This window comes from Ovis aries, chromosome 9, assembly GCF_016772045.2.
Source record: "Ovis aries strain OAR_USU_Benz2616 breed Rambouillet chromosome 9, ARS-UI_Ramb_v3.0, whole genome shotgun sequence".
NCBI lineage: Eukaryota > Metazoa > Chordata > Mammalia > Artiodactyla > Bovidae > Ovis > Ovis aries.
In genome coordinates this window covers 38,944,372-38,957,686 of record NC_056062.1, presented here as the reverse complement: position 1 = coordinate 38,957,686, position 13,315 = coordinate 38,944,372, and the positions used below count along the sequence as shown (strand labels likewise).

Below are 13,315 nucleotides of genomic sequence, written 5' to 3'. Positions count from 1 at the left end.
ATTGACTACGCTAAAGCCTTTGACTATGTGGATCACAACAAACTATGGAAAATTCTTAAAGTGATGGGAATACCAGACCATCTCACCTGCCTCCTGAGAAACTCGTATGCAGGTCAAGAAGCAACGATTAGAACTGGACATGGATCAACAGGCTGGTTCCAAAAGGAACCAGGAGTATGTCAAGGAGTATGTCAAGACTGTATATTGTCGCCCTACTTATTTACCTTCTATGCAGAGTACATCTTGTGAAATGCCAGGCTGGATGAAGCACACGCTGGAATCAAGATTGCTGGGAGAAATATCAATAACCTCAGATACGCAGATGACACCACCCTTGTGGCAGAAAGTGAAGAAGAACTAAAGAGCCTCCTGATGAAGGTGAAAGGAGAGTGAAAAAGCTGGCTTAAAACTCAGCATTCAGAAAACTGAGATCATGGCATCTGGTCCCATCACTTCATGGCAAATAGATAAGGAAACAGTGGAAACAGTGACAGACTTTATTTTCTTGAGTTCCAAAATCACTGCAGATGGTGACTGCAGCCATGTAATTAAAAGACGCTTACTCCTTGGAAGGAAAGTTAATGACCAACCTAGACAGCATAAACATAAAAAGCAAAGACATTACTTTGTCAACAAAGGTCCATCTAGTCAAGGATATGGTTTTTCCAGTGGTCATGTATGGATGTGAGAGTTGGACCGCAAAGAAGACTGAGCGCCGAAGAATTGATGCTTTTGAACTAGTATTGGAAAAAAACTCGTGAGAATGCCTTGGACTGCGAGGAGATCCAACCAGTCCATCCTAAAGGAGATCAGTCCTGAGTGTTCGTTGAAAGGACTGATGCTGAAGCTGAAGCTGCTATACTTTGGCCTGTTGTGAAGAGCTGACTCATTAGGAAAAACCCTGATGCTGGGGAAGATTGAAGGTGGGAGAAGAAGGGGACAACAGAGGGGACAACAGAGGATGAGTTGGTTGGATGGCATCACAGACTCTATGGACATGAGTTTGAGCAAGCTCTTGGAGATGGTGAAGGACAGGGAAGCCTGGCGTGCTGCAGTCCGTGGGGTTGTAGAGAGTTAAACACGACTGAGCGACTGAACAACAACCAAGTTCATGAGAGCTCTTCATAGCCTGACCTGTCCTGGGTTGTTGTTTTTGTTGTTCAATCACCAAATCGTGTCTGACTCTTTTCGACCCCATGGACTGCAACATATCTTTCTCCTCTGTCCTCCATTATCTCCCGGAGTTTGCTCAGACTCATGTCCACTGAGTCCGTGATGCTATCTAACCATCTCATCCTCTGCCGCTGCCGTCTCCTGCCTCCAGTCTTTGCCAACATCAGGGTCTTTTCCAATGAATGGACTCTTCACATCAAGTGGACAAAATATTGGAGCTTCACCTTCAGCATGAGTCCTTCCAATGAATAGTTAGGGTTGATTTCCTTTAAGATTGACTGGTTTGATCTTGCAGTCCAAGAAACTCTGGAAAGTCTTGTCCTGGGTTATTATTTCTATAATATCAGACAGAGGTCCTCATTACTTCCCTCTAGTGGTCAGCTTTATAATTTTGAATTCTAGTTGGGAAAACAGCAAGAGAAGCTTCAAACTTACAGCGATCTTCCTTGATATTTTCATATGGATGCTAAAAGGACAAGGTGTCTGAATTTTAGTGTGTCTTTTTGGATTAATTCTTAAATGAGGCCGTGTTTTCAGAAGGTAAGTAATTATAACTTGATTAAAATGTAAAGCGATGATTAGTATTCTCGGCAGAAGGTTTACCTAAGTACTGTTATACTGAGAACCTCAGCGGCCATTTGAGTTTAACCAGGGAATTGAATTTGGCTCCTTGCAAGTGTTTTATCAGCCCTGTAGAAGCAAGTGCGTATTCTAGATAAACTTGAAAACCACAGAGCTCTACAGGGCTAAGAGTGAGAGAGTCCTCTAGAGTATTGTTTGTCATTCCTTCACAGATAAAGTTTTATCTGCAGTGCAGGAAATGGCCTTTTTTGAAAAAGAGCTCCACACTGGCATCCATTACTTCACCATGCTTTAGAAAAAGATGCAGTGTTTTTCGTAGGATGCTAATCTCTACATATTCTTAGAAAGTTGAACTAATTTACAGAATGTGAGGCTGGCTTTGTGTCATTCTTGATGGAGATGGTGGGTGACACGTACTGGAGTGTGTAGGTACTAATCCTTTCAATGAGTTCTCAAGTTTGTGACCAGACTTGGAGTTTCATTTCAGTGAGAGCCAGAGGGGATGTTGTCTAAGGAAGGCAACGAAATCAATTTGAAATCTGCAAGTCCCCTCTGATGTGCTCCTGATCAGGAAAGAAGCAGAACTTGAGAGGCACTGAGCCCTGCTTCTGTTGAGAAATAAGTAAGGAATTCACACAGAGAACTGGGATTCAACCAGTCATCTCTCTGGGTCTGCCTGTGATACTCTTGCTGCATACCATACCGTATGGATAGGGTCAAGGAGAAGGTGATATATCTCTGTCTTCCTGAGCAGAAGGACCTTTAGTAACGAGGCCACCTCTCTGTTATTGCTCCTCCAGCTCCACCTGATCCACTGGAACTCTACCTTGTTTGGCAGTATTGATGAGGCCGTGGGGAAGCCCCATGGAATCGCTATCATCGCTTTGTTTGTCCAGGTAAATGGTCTCCTGTTAAGATTATTACATTGTTCAGAGATGCTTCTTTTCTAATTCATTTTGCAGAAGGTTTTTTGTTCTCTCTCAGTTTTACTACTTAGAAGGGACATCAAGTGCTTATACAGAGAACATTGATAGTTTAAAAACGGAAAACTTGGGGCTTCCCTGGTAGCTCAATGGTAAAGCATTTGCTTCCCAATACAGGAGATATGGGTCAATCCCTGGTCCCGGAAGATCCCATATGCCTCGGACCAACTAAGCCCGTGTGCCACAACTGTTGAGCCTATGCTCTAGGGCCTGGGAACAGCAACTATTCAGCCCATGTGCTGCAACTACTGAAGCCCGAGGGCCTTATAGCCTGTGCTCTATAAGAGAAGCCACGACAGTGAGAGGCCTGGGGGCCACAACTTGAGGGTAGCCCCTACTCAGAGTAACTAGCGAAATCTTGTGTGTAGCAACAAAGACCCAGCACAGCCAAAAATAAAGAAATGAAATTTAAAAAAAAGAAAAAGAAAATGTGCTCTCTGTGGATCAAGTTCAGCCGTATTCATTGGCAGAAAATGGTTCACTGTATTATCAGAAATTTTCTTCAGAACAGCATTCAGAGTCATTGGAGAAATGAATTAGAAAAGGTCTCCTAAAGGCAGAGTTCATTTTATTAATGAAAAAGGATTTTAGGAAATGTTTTTGGACCCTTCCTCACTGCAAAATCTAAGAAAAGTCAATAGTGTAATCGCGCAGTAGATTCCTTTAGTTATTTGTTATGAGTAATTTTTCTTCTAAGATAATTGGAAGAGCCTTGAAGAAAAACACGGATGAAATAAGACTGGCAAAAACCTTGGTGGATATAGAGTTTAGATATGAGCTCTTTGGTGGGCAAAGAACATCATATGCATTGAGTGAAATATACTCCTGGAGGAGGAAATGACAGCCCACTCCAGTATTCTTGTCTGGAGAATCCCATGGACGGAGGAGCCTGGTGGGCTACAGTCCATGGTGTCGCAAAGAGTTGGACACAACTGAGCATCTAACACACAGTAAAATGTACAATTTGGACCGTATACTTTCAAAGGTAAGATTTTAATTTAGTTTTTCAGGTGACTCTTTTAAACTTTGTCTTATCATCTTCTTTTTTTGTCTTATCATCTTCTGATGCAAGAAAAGATTTAGAGCTAAAACATACCCTGGAGGGGGTTCCCAGGAGGCTCAGTGGTAAAGAATCCTCCTGCCAATGCAGGGCATGAAGGAAGATCCATATTAATCTATGTGACGATGCCTTTCTCAAGAAAGAGCAATATCACAGAAACTGAGCACAGGTGTTCACAGAGGAAGGAAGGGCTGATCCTAAGTGTCAGCCAAGGCAGAGAGGAAAGGACCACATCTGGGGCCTTGCACTTAGGTCAGAGGCTGGGAAAGTGGAGGGGAGGGGGTCCAGGCAGTGAGGATGGACTTCCCTTTCAAGAAACTTGACTCACAGACAGAAGGGGCGATAACTAGTGATGATGTGCCCAGCAAGGTTCAGTTTGTTTCATTTTGAGATCTGAGATGGGCCTGTGTTCTTATTCTGAGCAAAAAGAGCTAGTGCAGTACTTCCCCGGTGGTCCAGTGACTAAGACTCTGCACTCCCAGTGCAGGGGTCCACGTTTGATCCCAGGTTGGGCAACTAGATACCGCATGCTGCAATTGAGAGTTTGCTTCCTGGAAAAAAAAGGATAGGAAGATTGAAGATCCTTCCTATCCCAACTAAGATCCAGTGTAACCAAATAAATAATTATACATAAAAAAAAAACTAGTGCAGATATAGTTTGAAAATACTGCAGGAAAGGAGATGATTGATGTAGAAGAGCCCCAGAGGAAGCGGGGGGTGTCGGATAAGAGTTTATGTGGATGCACTGACCCCGGACAGGAGGGGCCCCACCCTTTCTCCAAAACAGAGGGCTAGGAGGAAAGGGTGGGCACCAATGGCAAGCACGTTTAGGTGAAGAAAGACAGGAAATTAGGGGAGTTCATGCCTGATGACCTGTATTATCTCCCAGACATGCACAGCAAAATTATTTATAGAGCAGAGGAAACACGGGTGTAGGATTGAGTTTTGAAATTCTCAGGAGGTGAATGACAACAGACTTCACTGTCAGGGTGGGAGACCGACTTGAGATTGGACATCACAGACAGTCTAGGACAGCGGACAGTGGGCTAGTCTCTCCATCCACCGCGAGGAGCAGAGAATTCTAGCAAATTAATTGTGGCATCGATGGGTTGCAGAGCAGTTGACTTAGGAGGGCAGAGGGACTAGAGGATGGAGAGATGTCTTCCAGGGTAGGCAGGAAAGGAAAGAGACAGAGCCAAGAGGGACCCCAGGGCTTGAGTCCTTGTGATCAGTGAATAGGAAGAGAGAGAAGAGAGGAGAGGGGTGGATGGGCGGGCAGTTATGGTCAGAGGGGATGGTCTGTGGAGTTGTGGGCATCAGAGTGAAAACAAATCCAGGGTACATTCTCAGGACTGGTTGACAGAGGTGGGATGGAGCTGAGGGACATGGAGTGAGGGGTCAAGAGAGAGGCCAGGGAGGGCATAGGTCACACCCAGGGATGCTGAAGTCCTCTGGGGCGACTGCAGGAGGGAACGACCATTGGTTGTGACCGTGGATCAGTGAGTGATAGTGGAGCGGGATAGCGTGCGAGGAGGGCAGTCCACTCACAGGGGGCTGGCCTTGGGCTTGTGGAGCAGAAGACCCATCAGAAGGTAACAGCCAGGCACTGGCCAGAGCTCTTAATCTCATCTTGGAGGGAGGCTGAACAGTGTCCACTCAGAAGGCTTGGAGTGAAGACCTTGAGCAGATCCAAGGGGTTCACAGAGACCAGGAGGTGTCAGGGAGCTTGTCAAGGATGTGGCATGATCGCATTTCAGAGGATGTGGTGGGAAGTGAGGGGATTAGCCGTAGAAGTTGAAAAATTCAGGGCTTTGCAGGGCTGAGGTTCTTGGAGAGGAGACTGACCAGAGGGCTGGCATTCTGGGCGATGGTGAAAGATGGCAAAGGGCAGAGGTCAGAAGTTACCTAGGTGCGGGTGGACTCTTGGCCCCAGGTTGCGTTGTCACAACCACACTGTTGAAGGATTTTAGGGACTGGGCTGTGCAGAGCATCATCTGTGTTTTCTTTTTGGTGGCTGTAACCTCTTCAGGCAGGGCTTTGACAAAGAAAGGAAGGAACAAGATGGAGCGATAGCTGGAGTTGGTTGCAAAATATAGTAATGTCCACAAAATATAGAACCTTTATAGATAGAAAGAGGCAGTAATAGTTATTAAGTGCTGTGTTTGATGCTGTGTAGCATTCTGAGTAAGAGTGATCTGGGTAATAATCACTGAGTTTCGATGCACCGTGCCCTATTCTAAGGTTTTTGTTTGACTGAGTCTGATTTTCAACTCCATGGCTTTTATCCTCCCTGCTGTATAGAGGAGAAAGCTGAAGGACAGAGAGGTTAGGTAAACTTGCTCAAGACTGAAAAGTGAGTCAAGGTCGGAAACTAGCATCCAACGCAAGTGACCTTGTTCCTGGGCCACTGAACTGTGTGGCCTCACGGTGTTCAGATGTGGGCTGTTCAAAGAATTATGCTCTGACCAGAGATGCATGAAGTGACGACAGAGCCCACCTGTGGGTGTAAGCATCCAAATACTACATTCTGCTTAAACCAGTACAACAGAAAGTAGAAGTGTTAGTTGCTCAGTTATGTCTGACTCCTTGTGACCTCATGGACTGTAGCCTGCCAGGCTCCTCTGTCCATGGAATTTTCCAGGCAAGAGTACTGGAGTGGGTAGGCATTTCCTTCTCTAGGTGATCTTCCTGATCTAGGGATTGAACCTGGGTCTCTCGCAATGCAGGCAGATTCTTTACTGTCTGAGCCACCAATACAACAAAGGAGTCTGTTTTTCCCTGAAGGTGTGGTGCAGGCATCTGCCTACAGGTCCACACTTTGACACCAAGGAGTACATTTTGCTTAAGATACAAACACACACACAGACACAGAGAGTAACTTAAGAGAATTCATTTTCCATTTCTAGAGCCTATCTCAGGAATTGCAAACACTTGGAAAATATAATCTTGATTATTTGGAACTGACTGGCCTGTCTTAGGTTGTATGAGTTTCCTGTGGCACCTCTTTCCTTTGATCCCCTTTGACCTAGTGTTTTTCCAAGTTGGTTCACAATGGAGAGAAACAGGGCATGTGAGCATGGTGACAGCTGTTGCAGGTCCTTGTGGATCATTCTCCAAAAATTTATGTGCGGAAGAAAAAGCAAACCATAACAAGAATTGTTTATCTGACCTTATAAATGGTCTCTGTTGTGACTGCCTTCCATTAGCGTGGACGGAAACTGTTGAAACTTGACTGAAAAGTAGAAATGAGATTACACTTATAATTTTTAAAGTTAGAGTCAAGAATACCTCACATCATATTTTTTTTTAAATCTCAAGTTCCTTGGGACATTTTATGCACTGAAAATATGTAATGATATACAATGCTTTAAAATAGAAAGCTACAAACAGCATATTCTTATTTATTTAAGAATAAATAGGTGATTATAGAGTTATGTCCAATGATAATCAGTAAGGGTCTTGATTTCACTGACTTTAGCATATGAAATCACATACTTATCTTTTGGAGTTAATAAAAATTTTTCAACATGAATACAGTCTTTATAGTAATGATCTAGAAATGCTAAAAGCAAAAATAGAAGGCTTTGGGCTGCTGCTGCTGCTGCTGCTAAGTCGCTTTAGTCGTGTCCGACTCCGTGCGACCCCATAGACGTAAGCCCACCAGGCTCTCCCGTCCCTAGGATTCTCCAGGCAAGAACACTGGAGTGGGTTGCCGTTTCCTTCTCCAATGCAGGAAAGGGAAAAGTGAAAGTGAAGTCATTCAGTCCTGTCCAATTCTTAGTGACCCCATGGACTACAGCCTACCAGGCTCCTCCATCCATGGAATTTTCTAGGCAAGAGTACTGGAGTGGGGTGCCAGGCTTTGGGCATGTGTGAATAATTCTAATTTAGAAATATCCTTGAAACTTTTATATTACAGTGTTATGTGATTAGATTTATATATATATATATAAACATAAATATGTTTATAAATATATAAATATAAATATGTAGCACAGTGGGTAAAATCTATACCTAGCAAGGTAAATTGAGAATAGATTCTTGGAAATGCCCAGGAACATATCTAATACTTTCTTGTACTTTAATTGCCTTTAGTAGATGTTGACCTATTTTTTAAGAAGTAAGTCTTGTATTCCCAAGAAGGACTTTCAGGTGAACTTGAACTTCACTTCAGTTGGTTATTTTACTTACATATTTAAATGCTTAGTAGCTATGGTTTATACTTTATACATTGCAGATCGGAAAAGAGCACGTGGGCCTGAAGGCTGTGACTGAAATCCTCCAGGATATTCAGTATAAGGTAAGTCATTCTCTAAAAGAAAATAAAAATACTGGTTAGGTAAGAGCCTTCCATGTCTATCCTTAGGCTTGGAGATTCCCTAAAAGGACTCAGACAAGCTGTTAGTCCCCTGGTTGTGGTTTATTCCAGTGGAGGGATACAGATCAAAAGTCAGCACAGTGAAAAGGTGGATGGGGCACAGTCCTGGAGAAGCCAGGTAAAGCTCTCAGACGTCCCCTCCCAGTGGAGTTGCCTGGGGCACAGCTGACTCTCCCAGCAGTGGTGTCACAGCACTTGTGAAGCGCTGCTAGCCAGGGAACTTTACCGGAGCCTTGATGTCCAGGGGTTTTATTGGGGGTCAGTTATGCCTGGGCAGTGCCTCAGGGACTGACTTCAGCTATGCTGACGCCAGCCCTCCCACCCCCACCCTGAGCAAAACCAGGCTTCCACCATAAATTACTTTGTTGGGATAAACTTATCTGGTCCAACTGGTACAGCCTGCCCAAGGCCTCAGGCACACAGAGCCACTCTTATCAGGCGGCTTATTCCAAGGACTCAGAGATGATCTCCCAGGAGGCAGCAAAGGGCTAGGCTTGAAGATAGGACTTTTTGAGGGGGTTGTTTAGGCTTTGAGCAACCCAGGCCTCCTGAGTACCTCTTTCTGCCCTCTGGATATAGGAAGGTAGTATAAATGAAAGAAATAAAAATTGTGGCAACCACACTTCAGAGTATTTATATGAAAAGAAAAACAACACAACTCACATAGGTCATAAGATGATACCTCCCTGAGAAGGTGACTTAGGTTAAGTTGCCCCAGTGGCTCAGCAGGTAAGGAGTCCACAGTACAGGAGACCCAGGAGACCCAGGTTCGATCCTGGGTCAGGAGAATCTGGAGAAGGAAACGGCGACCCACTCCAGTATCCTGGAGTCCATGGGGCTGCAGAGTCGAACACGACTAAGCAACTGAGCATTTGCATACTGTGCCGCCGAGAAGGTAGAGACTGAGAGCAGAGTTCCAGGAGGAAAGTCATTTCTAAAGACTCCCTGGGTCAAAGCCCACATCTCTCCGCCAGGAGCAGGAAAGGCAGTGACGAGGGGCCGACAGACATTGGGCAGGCAGTTTTAAGTTGCACACCAGGAATTATAGGGAAATTCCTGAGCTGTGGCCAAAGCAAAAATAGTTACAGACTCAGAGCAGGAACGTCTTGCTGGAACCAACCCTGTCACTCCAGTGAGAAGACAGATCGACACACCCACAAACCTGTGGGGTCTGGCATTCAGAAAAGACTTCAGGGCTTTCCCTGGGGGGGTTCAACGGTTAAGGATCCATGTTTCCACTGCAAGGGGCATGGGTTTGATCTCTGGTCAGGGAAGTAAGATCCCAAATGTGCAGTGTGGCCAAAAAGAAAAGACTTCAACCTCGATTTTCAGTGCTTATAAATGTTCTTATTCTAAAATTTTGTGTTAATGTGGTGTACATTGTTTTCTTTTTTTCAGGGGAAGTCCAAAACAATACCCTGCTTTAATCCTAACACTTTATTACCAGGTAAGCATTTATTTCGTTGCACAGGGTGAATTTTAACTGTGGCTGTGACTGCATTGTTTTTTCTCAGAATATACACAACTGTATCGTATGAATTAGTAAGCTTTCTTTATAATTAATAGTCTTTGTAATTGTTACCAGTTTCAGATTGTTCTAAACTTGGGAGTAAACTTTTTGAGATAATAAACATTTTACCACTGAGCTTCCTTCGTGGCTCAGACAGTAAAGAGTCCACCTGCAGTGCAGAAGATGAAGGTTTGATCCTTGAGTCAGAAAGAGCCCCTGGAGAAGGGGATGGCCACCCACTCCAGTATTCTTGCCTGGAGAATTCCATGGACAGAGGAGCCTGGTGGGCTACAGTCCATGAGGTCGTAAAGAGCTGGACACAATTGAGCACACTCACACACACACACACATCTGGTATAGTATATCAAGTGTTTCTATATCTAGTTTATATAACCATATTTAAATATATATAGGAATTCATTGATACAAAATCACTATAAATAATAGAGGATACATCATGTTCTATATTGATTGTTTTCTTCATATGATTAGTTTAAAAATATATATGTGGAGCTCCAGTTTAAAAATGACATCTGTCTGAGACATGTTATCTGGACAGTTTGTAAGTTTGAAAATGTTTGTTGGACTTTTCCAAATTCTTTTTCATTAACTCACCTTTCCGTGATTGGTCCATGCGGTGGCACAGACCCCTTGCTGCGTGATTACTGGGTCTATGAAGGCTCTCTCACCATCCCACCCTGCAGCGAAGGTGTGACCTGGATATTATTCCGATACCCTCTGACGATATCCCAGCTACAGGTGAGAGGAGGGTTTTAACCTCCCAGGACGAAGTTTTGCATTAAAGGGTAAATTTTCTCTCTGTAAAAGGGAAATGTCTGTTTCATGTTCTTGCTCCTTTCGGCTCAATTAGATCAGTCACATCTCTTCAGATAAAGTTAAATGTCTTGAGCCAGTGAAAGCAGTTGAAAGGTCAAGGATGAACAAAATCCAGCTCCCATTTACCATCTGTACTTTAAAAGTCAGTTTTTATAGAGTAAATAGAAGCCAGTGAAGTACCCAAACTGTTCCTTAGTCTAGTTACTGCTTCATGTGGGATTTTTCAGGTATTGGCGAGGAGAAAGTTATTTCTGTAACTCACATTCGGGCTTTGTAATAGCTCTTCCTTGGCTTGTACAGGAAAATCTGTATGGAGAGGGTGGGGGACCTAGAAAGAATGCCCTGTAAAGTTCTGGATTGTTCTCTAGCCCACTTTTGGTCTGCTGTCTCCCACGTTGGGTGCAGCATAGGTGCTCTAGATGCTAATGCAGCATGTGAGGCACCAAGGTGAATTGTCCCTGGGATGTTACTGGTGGGGCAGGATGAAAGGTCACTACAATGCATTTAAACATTGATTTTGATGTTATTAGTATCATAATATTTGATACTAACTGTAACATTTGTTAACGCTAAGAAGACAGCATTATTAATGATCAGTCTCGAAAGACTTAGGCAATATGCTAAATAAATAAGCCAAGTTTCCTTTAGAAATTCTTTACAAACTATTATACCCCTTATATTTTATAACAAGTTCAAGTTTATTCACTATTCAGAAAAGCTTTCTTTTGTTTGTCCTTAAATCTTTAAAACACCTCTTTCAGCTCTGAACAGTTTCTTATTTCTCTTTTTCTGAGGATTCATTTAAAAAGATACCCATTCAGCATCTTCATTGTTTCATTATTTTAGAAACTTTGATCACACCACCTTTGGGCCTTCTTGTTTTTAATATGACAAATCTCGATTCCTTTATCTATTCAGTCATTTTTTTTTTTTTTCTTATAAGAAACTATTCCTGAGTGCCAACCAGACACAGAGGATTCGGAGGTTAAAACACAGTGTTTATTCTTAAAAAGTTCACTGTGGAGTTGAGGAGGCAGATATTCATACAGGCAACTATGTCGTGTCATAAGTAAGGAGCTCTGGGAACACATAGGACCAAAGCCCAGTTCAGACTGGAAGGTCCAGGGAATAATTCCTGAAAAATAATAGGAGTTGGTCTATTAAAGGAGAGGGTAGCAATTAGAAATTTGAGTTGAATGTTAAGAATAGAGGTTTGGACTAATGAGATATAGATGAAATTTAACAGCAAAGATGGTAGCTGCTGTAACAGATGTACCCCAAAACTTCAGTGGCTGGGGGCTTCCCTGGTGGTCCAGTGGTCAGGACGTCACCTTCCAGTGCAGGGGATGTCGATTCTCTCCCTGGTTGGAGAGCTAAGATCCCACATGTTTCAGGGCCCAAAAAACCAAAGCATAAAGCAGAAGCAATATTGTAATAAATTCAATGAAGATTTAAAAAATGGTCCACATCACAAAAATCTTAAAAATTTTTCAATGACTTATCACAGTAAGAATTTATTTTTTTTTAACATTCATAAAATCCAACAGATGTATTTTTCCTTCACAGTCAAGGCTTTTCTCTGTGTAGCCACTCAGGAAACGGGGTTGCAAGACACTCTGCCATCTTTAATACCTCTCTTTTCTTAGGTGTGGGCATATAGTGAGCAGGAGGGGAAAGTGGGTGGAGGATCTGAAGGGAGACTGCTTTCTAAAGACTAGATTGAGAAATGGAGAACGCCATTTATGCTTCCATTCTATTGGGAACTTAGCACATGGCTACACCTGGTTGTAGGGGAAGCTGAGAAGTGAATTCTAGCTTCATGTCCAGGAAAAAGAAACGGATTTGACGATCTGTTCAGGTCAAGTTGAGAAAGACAAGAGAGCCCAGCTGAATGCAAAACAGTGCAGGTGGAGGGGACAGGGAGTCAAGGGCTTGCCCACGGGCCTTGGGGTCAGCCAGGAGGGAGTGATGTCCTGGGATCTGGGACAGGAGAGAGGATTTCCAAGTTGTGGAGAAGGGAGGTAAACAGTGACAAATACTACAGAGAATCTAAATAAGATGCGTGCAGCTCATCCAGGTAGAAAATACAGGAAGTCCCCTACATACAAAGCTTCAAGTTGTAAACTTTCAGGATGCGAACGTGCCCCTGTATGCCAGCAGTTGCAGTGTGCTACTGTACTTTTCAAGGTACTGTACTGTAAGGTTAGAAATGTTTTCTTTTTGTGTTTGTTTATGTATTATTTCTGTGAAAAGTATAAACCTATTATAGAGCAGTACCATATAGCCAGTTGTATAAGTTGGGTATCTGGGCTAACTTTGTAGGACTTAAAAACAAACTGGACTTACCAACATGCTCTTGGAACAGAGCTCTTTCCTATGTAGGGAACTTACTGTAACTATGCCTTATAAACACATGCCCAGGGGGCCACGGCTTGATTCTCACTCTTCACTCTGTTTTTAAAGTTAACTCCATTTATGCATTTCATTATTTCTGTCTGTGATGGGCTTTCTCTAGTTGCCGAGCAAGGGTTGCATTGCACTGGCACCTTTAGTTGCTGAGCACAGGCTCTAGGGCGCACGGGTCTCAGGAGTTACTGCGTGTGGAGAAGAAGCCAGTAGTTCTGGATCTTGGGCTCTAGAGTTGAGGCACCGTAGTTGTGGCTCATGGACTTAGTTGCCTCTCAGCGTGTGGGATTTTCCCGGACCAGGGATAAAACCCACGTCCCCTGCATCGGCAGGCGGATTCTTATCCACAGCCAGGGAAGTCTTCACCCTTGACTCTTGTTTTGTGC

General features: G+C 43.5%; 1 protein-coding gene across 3 annotated transcripts in view; it reads left to right on the top strand.

Moving 5' to 3' along the window:
• Window positions 1-13,315, top strand: part of CA8 (carbonic anhydrase 8) — an 88,084-nt gene that overhangs the window by 49,067 nt on the left and 25,702 nt on the right. For all 3 annotated transcript variants that reach the window (XM_027972976.3, XM_027972975.3, XM_060393434.1), the window contains exons 4-7: window positions 2,556-2,651; window positions 8,036-8,098; window positions 9,575-9,623; window positions 10,333-10,445. In XM_027972976.3, the coding sequence (XP_027828777.1) occupies window positions 2,556-2,651; window positions 8,036-8,098; window positions 9,575-9,623; window positions 10,333-10,445 (321 nt within the window). The remainder of the gene's footprint in view (window positions 1-2,555; window positions 2,652-8,035; window positions 8,099-9,574; window positions 9,624-10,332; window positions 10,446-13,315) is intronic.